This window comes from Pygoscelis adeliae, unplaced genomic scaffold (genome assembly GCF_000699105.1).
Source record: "Pygoscelis adeliae isolate BGI_AS28 unplaced genomic scaffold, ASM69910v1 Scaffold25, whole genome shotgun sequence".
Taxonomy (NCBI): domain Eukaryota; kingdom Metazoa; phylum Chordata; class Aves; order Sphenisciformes; family Spheniscidae; genus Pygoscelis; species Pygoscelis adeliae.
In genome coordinates, this window is record NW_008824808.1 from 468,309 (window position 1) to 479,362 (window position 11,054).

An 11,054-nucleotide genomic window follows, 5' to 3' on the forward strand; every position below is an offset into this window, starting at 1 on the left:
AAGGAGAACTGTGCAGGATCAGGTCTTAAGTAGGCAGTGTGTTACCCCAGCAATGAAGCCAGATTCTGATCTTGGGGAAAACGAGTGTAAGTCTAGAATAAGCTACTCCCCCGACCAGAGCAACAGAGGTGTGAGTGTCATCAGCCCAGCCCCTGCCACCCGCTCTGTCCAGCCCAACGCGACAGCACCCAGGTACTTGCCCCCTGCCTGAGTCCACTTCCTCCCACCAACATCCAGGAAAACCTGTGCCCAAAAAGCTTCCTTTTGCAACCACCTGCCTACTACTTAGCAAAGCACGTACCTGTTAGCAGTTATTACCAACATATTATTCTGATCAAACACCAAAAAAATTAATTTTCCTGAGCGGACTGCTGTAAGTGCAATCTCTTCCCCGTCACCGCTTCCAAACCATCTCCTTCCTTTCCCACAGACCTGCACACAACTCACAAAAAGAAAACAGATCTTAAAACACAGTAAATTATTTTATCCACTCCATCCCTTCTATCTCCCATCTGCTACTCCAGCCTTTTGCTATTGGCGTGCAGTAAAATCTGATTTTAAACATGAAGCTGACACTGTAGTCTCATTCTCTTCAGCCAAAATATGAGAAATAAAAAGCTACCCATATACACGTTTTATCACAGCAATAGATAAATCTATCACAATAACCATTTTGACAGATAATAAAAAGCAAAAAAATATTGAGGAGGTTTACAGCAGTTTAATGAAGGCTCTCGTACCAAATCTTGAACGCAGAGTTACAGTCAGGGTTATTGAAAAAAGTAACTTACAATGAAAAAGCTGATGAGAATTGCCCACCTAGCCATGGAATTAACTGCACTTTAACGCTGTGCTTAAATACTCACCACACAATAGAAATGAATTTAAATCACGACCAAGGTACACACAATTCACCTCCATTCTGTTTCAATTACATGTATTCAGCATGTAATTTAACCTCCGGAAGTTACTCTGAAGAACACAGAGGTGGCTGTTTTGTTTTGGTTTTTTTTTTTAAACACTCACTGGAAATAAATACCATTTAAAGAACACACATGGAGTGCAATAAAATGGACACTTAGGCACTGGTACAGTCTAGTCCTCTTCAGCCCTCTACAAACTACAAGACACGAAGTTTTAAACCACAGATGGAGTGGAGAGCAGGGCAGAGCCGTACAGGTAGCGCAACAGGTTATGTACTACACAAGAGCACATCTGCAAAAGGTCCCAGGAGATTTTTGTTGAAGATGCAGCGTATCCACACCAGGTATATTGTGAAGGGCTTAATGTTTTCTGAGAAGGTGTGATTCTGATGGGACAATATATAAGGCATGTAAGTGTTTTCCCCTTGCTCTTGTATCCATACTTCATATTTCACCTCTCTGACCTTGAGATACTTCAGGTTCCAGGGGATCTGCCAGGACACGGCAAGTTTAGCTTCGCTCGTGCCCTGGACAGACGCTTGACACTTGGCATCCCTCACTTTGCCAGGGTAGAGGCTACCAGACCACTTCTGCTTCCTGGGTCCAGGCTTAGACTTCACAGTCTGCCTGATGACATGGATGAGAGAAGGGATGTTCACCTTCGTGTCCTGGTAGGCACGGAACAGCCACTCGGGGTTGCGGAGCAGAGGTGCCGCGGCACCTCTGTGCTCTTAATGATGCGCTCTTGCTCAGCTTTGTCCAGATGAGCAATCCCGCCCTGATCCCAAGGTCTGTCCGGGTAGGTAACGGTGTCTTCCCTGTCAGTGTTTTGCCAGGCAATGTACTGCAGGTCCATGCCAGGAAGGGTTGCCAGGGTTTTGTAAGGGGTGTAGTGTTCAGGGTTGATAGCATAAGGAAAGAGCTCCACCACCGTGGCACCTCTTGGCAGGAAGAGAGACATGACTAATTGGGCCCCATGCATGCTGACCAGCATGGACGCATTGCTGATCAACCGGACGATGTCAGAAAATGAATGCTCCTCCAGAGAGACGGTAATGGTTTTCATCTGAAACTCCTGAGCAAGAGCCAGGATTAGTTCTGCCTCATTTAGGATAAGTCTGTTGATTGTTCGACTGAACACTACGATGTACTCCTCACTGGAGCTTTCCTCCAAGCTGATGTTCAGCTTCTGCATCATGAATTTGGTGAACTGCCTGATCTCATTACCAGAAACCAAGATGTTAGCCTTCGGCCCTTGTGGCTGGACAAATCCATACTGGTACCAGGTGGTGATTTTGGACAGTCCCACATATGATTTGGTAAAGCAGAGGAGCCTGCCCAGGGTTTTGAGCTGCTCCCTGAGGAGCGGCTGCTTGTTACTCAGTAACTTGTAGAGGTCAAAGTGAACACCTTCACTCCACCCTTCCATGAAGAAAAGCCGTGCCTCCAGATCTAAATCAGAGAACTGCTGCATGGTGTAATAAATGGGGAGGAGGTCGTCATGAAAGACGTGCATCAGGTTGTCTGGGTTGAACCTGTTAGCGATCAGCGCCACATCAGGCACAAAGACCGGCTTTGGCATAAATTTTAGCGCAGCAGCTGGCAGCTCCACAAAGTTGAAGTACTGGGTGTTGTGATCTTCCACCGAGGAGAGGTCAAGCAGAGCCGGCTGGAACCTCCGGGAGCCCAGGTTGGGTAGCATGACCGAGGAGTTGCTGTGAAAGTAGACAAACTCCTCAGCCTCGGTAGAGTAGCAGAGGGACTCAAAGCGGCAGATGCGATCGGTGTGCATCCTGCCGGTGCACACCATCCTGGTACCGTCCTCCACCAGTGCCTGGAGAGCTGCATGGTAGTCAATCTGAACCTGAGAGAGTTCCTGAGACTGACGCGTGAGGACCAACTCCTCTTCGACCATGAAGGCATGCTCTCGCAGTTTGATGTACTTCCACAGCACAGCAGTGAGGACAGACACGAGCAGGGCATTAAACACAGCTGCTATGTTCATTCTGTAGTTAGATCCTAGCAAGATGACAGGTGGGGAACGCAATGGAGAGGGAACACATCATTAACACTCCTTGACATGGTGAGAGCAAAGACCTGTGGAAAATAAAACAAGAAAGGAACCATTTAAACATCAGGTTTACAGCTCCACCATAAATCATATTTTATGGGCCACCCAAGAGAGTTTAGGCTTTTTTCAGCATTTTTTCCCCCTTCTAGGGAATGAGGGAAAAGAAAAGAATGCCAAAGCACGACCCAAAACTGAGCGGGGGGGAAGGCAAACAGAACTGGGAGCTGTTCTACAGGAAGGCTTCCTCTCTCATTTTCATTTCTACCCTTTTGGAGAAGAAAAAGTAAGACAGTTTGAAGATGAGCTCTATGAAGCTTTGTCAGAAAAAATGGTATGTTCCCTGGGACTTTGGCTTGCTCTGCAGACCAGTCCAACAGCAAGAGAAAAGACAGTGCTACAATCACTGAGCCACTCGCACAGGGCTTGGGAGGCCTAGCTCCTTCTCTTGATCTGCCATAGGCCTTTTGCATGTCTGCAAGTACCCAACTCTGCCTCTCGCCTTTACTGTGCAGATAATAATAGTACAAGTATTGCCAAGTATAGATTTTGCTACACTCCATTCCAATATGAAATGTGACCCAGTGAACATAACATTCTATTTAATTTTATTGGGGGGGTGGGCCAGGACTTGCAGGTCTACAGACTGCCTTGTGTCCCAAGTCACTCAGTCATTTCTTTGGCTGCAATCCGGGACCAAAGGCTAGGAGCTGCCATCATCTTCCAAAAGAAATATTGGCATGGGAGAAAAAAGAGCTCCGCTTTCCTTGCAGCAATCAAACCTTCATTTAGTGAGAGTCTGACTTGTACCAGCACAACCAAGCCTTATACAAATGGGAAGGTAATACATTTGAAGTGTTTCTAGTGTTGGTGTTTCCCCATTCCAACCTGACAATCTTTTCTGTGCCGCTCCAAGGCCTCCCTGTTTCTTTTTCTGTTATGGGAGAGATCCTGCTGCTGTTTTCTTTCTATGTAGAAACACTACTGGCTTATATCAGAGTATTGATTACATTTTCAACTGTGAACTTCAGTTGAGATATTGATTCACCTACAGTATTTACAGGCTCCAATTTTCATTATGCATCAAGGTTCACTGCTAGTCAGGCTGTGAATAATTGCAGCCATGACTCCTGGGGAATATAGGAAGGGAAATTTCTGATTGGTATATACCTGATTAGTCTGTTTCTAACTGCAGTTTTTAAAGGTAGCAATTTAAACTCCCTTTGATGCAAGTTTGGAGGGAGGGAAAAAAAAGCAATGTCTCAAGCACATGCTCTGACATCCCAAGCAATAGTCCCTTAGCGTTTTAACCCAGAGATGCTTGTTTTTATATGCCAGAGTAGAGGAAGACAGCAAGGCATATTTAGGGCCAACGCAAACACCTTCTCTACTGTCAAGGGAGTTCTTCTGAAAAGAGATATTGCAGCCTAAGAGCTTGATCCTGCAGTCTGGTTCACGCAGCTTGGAACTGAATGGAGAATCATTAATGGAATTCAGTGAAGTTAGAAGAGATCCCTACAGCTTGTGAGATCCCAACAGCCTGCAGGATCCCTGTCTTAGGAAGAACCGAAGGTACGTGGGAGACTGAATAATGCCAAAGAAACGAGTGCTAGCCATAAGCCACACAGATTCAAGAGGTGGTCTCTGGGGATCCGAGCAACAAATTCATTTAAATTTCAGAGCAGCTCTAGCTACTCAAATGAAACAGAAATGAAGTCCACCTCCTTTGGCAAGTGGTCTGAAAAACTGCCTCATTTAGCAACTCCCTAAAAGCAAGCAGCAAATTAAAAAGGTGTTGTTTTGATTTCAAACATGGAAAAGAAAATGGGAAGGGACCCAGAGTGGTCATCTAATTACCAGGGCAGGATCAGCTCTCTGTAAACCACTCCCATAATATGCTTATCTACCTCATTCTTAATACTTATTCATCTCTTCAGCCACTCTCTAGCAATAAAGGCATGAAGGACTGTGATAAACTCTTTCCTAACACTCAGCCTTTGTTTCCACCACAGCAATTTAAACCTGGTCTTGTCCCAGGTGCCACAGATATCCTGCACAGACAAATGATGGCTGTCCCATCACCTCTCAATCTTTCCTTCTCTATAACAGGGGATGACTGCTGCTCCTGATGGCTTTACAACTCTCAACCATGGCTGTTCCATGGACAGCCTTGAATGGAAACCTACTAGGGACAGCAGTACATCACTCGGTTAGGCTCTGCTAATGCAATCAAACCAGTTTTCAGGAAAATAAATTTTTGATGGGGACAGATCTTAAGTTATTTTGTTGGTACCAGACTTCCAAAGCTTCATTTTACTTCTTCGCTATCTTTGAAAGACATCTAATGATATGATCCAACTCTCCACATAGCCTCTCCACTACAGACCTCTCATCCTGTGAGCACAGCTTTAAATTACTCCAGCAGCATCCCAAGGAAAGGACCGAGCCCAAGCAGCCACATGCAAAGCCTGCTAGTCAGTACATGAAGGAGACCTTTAACAATCAAGTCCTCTGCCACAAGCACACATTTCAAATGAAGGCTAGTCTGCAGGCATTGTGAAAGTTAATTACTGCAGGTCAGAAGAACAAAGTACCTACAAGTTCAACGGAGTCAACGCAAGTTGCAAGAACTTGTCAGAGGGGGAAAACCACATGGCCTCTATTATTCCAGTATGGCAGGGAGAGTGTGTATGTGTGGGTGTTTCAAAGGCATCAGAAGCCAGCGGTCCATAAAAACACCACCGATACCACCTGCATTTCACAGGCATCTCAGTGATGGACAGCTCCGTTGACCATTACAAACCCCTTGAGCCAAACAGCCCTCCTTGGAAACAGCCTGTTCTAATGTTTCACCCCAACTGATTTGTACTCTCTCCTCCAGCCGCAAGGGAAGGGCATAAGAGACACTTCAGAAATACAGCCTGATGGATGCGGCCAATGTTCGGAGGTTAGCAATTTTCATTTCAGACTCTGCTACAGCAATACCCACTAAATGGCTACAAATGAACAACTCAGCTTTTTAATAAAAATCACCTGCAAGGCGCTCCTCCATCTCTTCCCTCACTGCAGCTCTTTCACTTCCCTGCACTTAGCTGAAGTGAGTGTATGTGCTTTAGCCAACCAGGTGTCAGGAATGAATGTTAAAAGCTAGCAATGCTGAAGGAATCCATCTTCATTCCTGTTCCTCATTGCCAGTTCGTAAATTCTGGTTCACGCTGCTTGGCTGAAAGCTGCTTTTGATGGAAGTGAACAAGGGGATATCGACAGGAAGGGGTGTCACAGGCAGAACTGAAAGGAGAATTTCACAGCTACTCAGGGAACAGTCTTGATTCTTTGCCTGTTTCCCCACATTTTATCATCCACCTTTTGCTTTTGGTGAACACAGACCTTAGAGAACTAAAATCTTTGGTTCTTCAGGGAGTGACAGAACATAAATAGTAACAAACCATCCGACTATTTGCTTTTACATACCCAGGAGAGGCTGCACCAAGGGGGTAAAGGCAAGCAATCACTCTCTATATCCCCTGGCTCCTCAGTCCCCCAGGCTGAGATCAGTCATTAAGTGTTGTCAGCAGCAGTCGTCCTGGGATGGGAAACTTTCCCAGGAGGCAGCAGGTAACTCTGAAATAGGTGAAAGAATTTAATCTTCCACCTGAAGAGAGCTACTTCACAATAAAAGAAACTTTCATCACTAAATCTCCCTCACAAAACGGGTCTAGAGCTGCCACTCCCGTCCCACGGTGTCATTGAAGAACATCTTAAGAACTGAAAAGCACTTGCAGAAGTGGTAGGCCAGACACACTGCTACTTTCATTAACAGCAGAGTCCTCTGTGCTGTTTCTTTCTACATATAGGTTAGCATCTAGGCCATTCGCACCCCCAGTTGCCCACAGACTATCTCCTCCCCATCCCTACCACACTCATCCACCCTCTCACTTCCCAGTCACACTGGGATAACCACAGCTTTGCTCCATGTGAGCAATGTGTCCCAGTTACCAAGGAAATCGCATGGACTGACTTTTTTTTTTACTCTCTGCTTTGAAATGCTAAAGCACCATCCTTCAGCAACAGAAGACACGACAGCTGATAGACTAGAGCCTAGCCAGAAGGGACATGCACGTAAAAGCAGCACAGAGCTTCTCGCTGGCAGAGGGCAAAGATGCCCCATGGGAGGGGATGGGACATGCCCTTGAGGACTCCTGACAGGAGCGGGCTGCAGGGGAGGAGCGGGATTGAGAGAGGGAGACATTAAGGAGCAGATTTCCCTGGCAGCGATGCTGACAGGGAAGCAGGGCAGCTGACTTGCAGCACCGCACGGTCAAAGATGGGGAGCTCAACAAACACACCGGCATAGGGGCAGCTCAAGACTTTGCAAGGGAAATAAGCGTTTCCTGAGGTTTGCAGCTCTCGGCCACAACGGATGCCACTCCAGAGGCTAAGACCCTGTGGGAGGGACTCTATTTTTGGTCAGCTTATCTTTTCTCTTTTTCCAAAAGAGATCAAGGCATGAAGAGCTTACCCCATTCTCTTCCTCAGCTCTCACTAACTTAGCAAAAGGGTCACAGCTTCATCCCCTCAGCCCAGCTACTGCTGCTCTAACTAGCACTGATTACTGGTGAGCAGGTAAAGACTTCAGGAGCACGCGCCTGGTGTGTTCAGCAAGCACCTCTGGCAGAGACCCCGAGCATCTTGCAGGCCCATAATACTCTATTGGAAGTTTGGACACAGTAACACCTTCTGCCTGTTAGCTGCTGGTCATCTGATGTTATAAATATCCTTAGGAAGTGGGAAAACAACAGGAAGCATAGATGGGGAAGCTGTTCTTCATCTCTTGTTAACATGCAGAGGAGATCAGAGTGGGTGAGATGGAAGAGAGAAATTTCTACTAATAGGCAGTTGGCATAAAGGAGTGTTTTGATTCATTTAAGAAATGAGTTCTGTTGTTCTTTTTTTAATTATGAAGCTAGGGTAGGATGAATCACTACTTTAAAGCTATTAATATGATGGACAATGTTTTAAATTTCTTCTCCATTTTAAAAATTATAATCTAGATAAGAAATTGGGAGAAAAGCTACAAAGTCCGCACAACAAAAAAAAAAGACACAAACATGCACTACTAAGAACTCCAGAGGAACAAAACAAGAGCTTGATTAGGGAGAACAAGGGTCAGCGGGGTGAACAGCACATCTAAAGGGGGACCACCTAGTCCTGCAGGTATTAACAAAATGAGAAGTGCTGTTTTTGGCTACTTAGGCCTTGCCAAGCTTTTGTTACCAACTGCCCAAGCACTTTCCAAGCCAATGCTCAGTTTTCCAGAGCTACAGCAGGCCAGGAAAAAAGGTCACAAAATGGAAAAAAGCATGAAGGACACACGTTTCCCGAAAGCATCACCACTCTGTGCGCAGAGAGAATTGCCTCTACATGGAGGCCAACTTGGGTTTAGCCCAGCTGACCAGCTCCCCACAGAGCCCGCCAGTCGTGACAGCGGTGTCCAGGCAGAACCGTCTCCGCAGTTCCCAGAAATGCAGCACAACTGGAACTGGACTGGGGCTGCTTCTGCCACAGGACAGGGAAGGAGTGAGGGCAGAGCCACTTGGGTGGGAAGTGGGCAGGGGACCCTGAGCTGCCTTCTTGTTATGGCAACACAGTGGGAGGGGTGGGAGCAGATATTCCCTCCTTGAGGACATTTTCCCCATTAGCACTCCTTACCCCCGGATCTGTCTCTTGCTAGGCTGGCTTTCCAGGACCAGCATGGGCAAAGTAAAGCATGCAAACATGGCATTTCACATTCCCCCTGCAAAATGTCTTCTGTTCTTTCTCCCATCCCTGCTGCAAGAGGCTTAGCTAAGGATACAGTATATGTAATACATGCGGTTTTAAATACCTACTTCATTCATGCTCAAAGCAGAAGTTGCTAGAAGGCAACTTTCCTGATTGGAAGGAGGGGGAGTTAGGATTTGGCAGCCAAGAACTGGCTTTTATTCTCATCTCTGTCACAGATTCCCACAGAACTACAAGCAAGTCAATCCCCACAGCCCAAAAGGCTGTTATCATCTTATTCACTGTATTTGTTTAATGAGATACATATATCTTTCACAGTACATATCACATTAAAGAAAGGATGGTACACTGAATGATTGATATACTGGAACATTTTCTTTGTAAAAAGCAGCCAAGTGTAGAAGTGCTGACTTTTTAAACAGGAAAAGAGCAGATTCTCGAAGGGAGCAAACCCAGTAGTTAAAGCTACAAATATCATTAACAAAGCCTGGTACAAAAAGGGGATATGAAAAATAAGAATACCTTAACTCTGCAGCTTCAAGTGGAATTTTAAATATAGAACTTTATTCAGAAAAAATAAAATAAAAATGTAACAATATTTTTTCAAAAAAACAACTGTCTCACAAAACCTTTAGGTATCTATAGACAGTTGTAATCAAAATTAGGTTTATCTTCAGTTTTTTTATGGTTTAGCATAAGTCAAGAATAGAAAGCAAAACTGTAAATCTTTCCATACAAGACTGCAACCAAGGAGACTGAGGCTCTGTGCAACGGTCCCTACTGCAAACATACCTTCAATATGAACAGGAGAATATTGGTGGCTACTGGACACCTTCCAGTTGTGCTTATGGATAGAAAATCTAAGTTTTCTTCCATTTAATTTCAGAGTCTGTGAGAGCTGGGACAGGAAGAGATCCAGCCTGACTTTCATGTTGACTAGCAGCCATTGATTTAATATTTGTTGATACTGCTGTCTTGATCTACAAAAGAACAAGTAAAAAAAAATACCAACACTAAGCAGCCAATGCATATAAGCAAACCACAAAACTGAGCTAAAAGTATGAAACTAAAAAGAATACTTCTTGGGCTTTTAAGGTCCACATTTCCAAGATCTCTTCTCCATCCAGAATGACATAGAGTATGAAATCCTTTCCCCAAACAAAAAATAACCGTGATCTCCAGAAAATTCCCCTAAATAATATGCATTTCTGATAAATATAAACAAGCTTGAGGTGGGAGATGTAAGAAAAATGAGCTGAAAAAGAAAAAAAAAAGTATTTCCCTCAGCCCTCAAATCTTCACCTTCTGACAGTCCCAAGCCTGAAGATGAAAACTCAAGGTACTCAAAATAACCATGGCTAGACAATGGGGGAAGCTTAAGAGAGTCCATTCCAGCCAATCTTTGTTCACCCGAGTATCCCATTGAAACCTATCAGGTTATATTGGCATTAACAGCACTGTCATATGAGAAAAAAACCTCTCCTTTTGCCTGGTCTCTTGCTGTTAATCAGTAAGCACGATACCTTTGTCAGAAGCAAAAACATGTCAGAGAGCAGCAGGTTTATTTTATTTCAGTGGTCTACCTAAAGCAAAGACAGAGTGGGGGTGGCTGAACAGAAAACTTACTAATGCTGCAAAAGTGAATTTAAAAGAATATGATGCGAAATCCAAAAGTACTGAACAAGATGAGCTTCAGCCACTCCAACTATGCCTTTGGGCTTTAGCTGCCATTTGTTATTCTCTGTATTTTGTCTATCCTTTCTTTCTTTCTTCTCCGATGGGAAGAGTACCTGTGTTATCTGGACACTAGGACTGGTGCTTAGCAGCATTTACAGCCTGAGCTCTCCCCGCTTCCCATCAGCACGGTGCCTGAGACCGCTCCTGTGTGCTGCAAATTCTAAGCAGAAGCCGAAATTGTTCGGAGCACAGCACAGCCAATAAGAACAGTGAAAATCCCTCCTTGGTTACCACAAGCTCTACATTAGCACGTTTTTAGGGGAGGGTAAAAAAAAAGTAATCCCAAAGCAGCACCTGTCCAGTAAGAAATACATTTCTGAAAACCTACAGAATTTAGTCCAGATCAAAGATGTTTTCCCCACGAGACTTCTGTTTAAAAATGATAAAGCAAACCACCAGTCAAACAAAGAGGGACTACAAAGACCTGGGACTACAAATGAACTACCGACCTCCTTCCCACACATGCACATGTAGAGGAGAGATTCAGTGTGAAGTTGCAGGGGGGAGCAAGGAGACAGCATCAAAAAACATGCTAGCCCCCCCCC

The 11,054-nt window shown here is 44.9% G+C and overlaps 1 protein-coding gene across 1 annotated transcript in view; it reads right to left on the reverse strand.

Annotated features, from left to right (window-relative positions):
* Positions 1–701: 701 nt before the first annotated feature.
* Positions 702–11,054, reverse strand: part of POMGNT2 (protein O-linked mannose N-acetylglucosaminyltransferase 2 (beta 1,4-)) — a 30,662-nt gene continuing 20,309 nt past the window's right edge. Inside the window, 2 exon segments of the mRNA XM_009324165.1 lie at positions 702–1,626; positions 1,629–3,020. Of these exon segments, the coding sequence (XP_009322440.1) occupies positions 1,193–1,626; positions 1,629–2,928 (1,734 nt within the window). The 5' untranslated portion in view covers positions 2,929–3,020 and the 3' untranslated portion in view covers positions 702–1,192.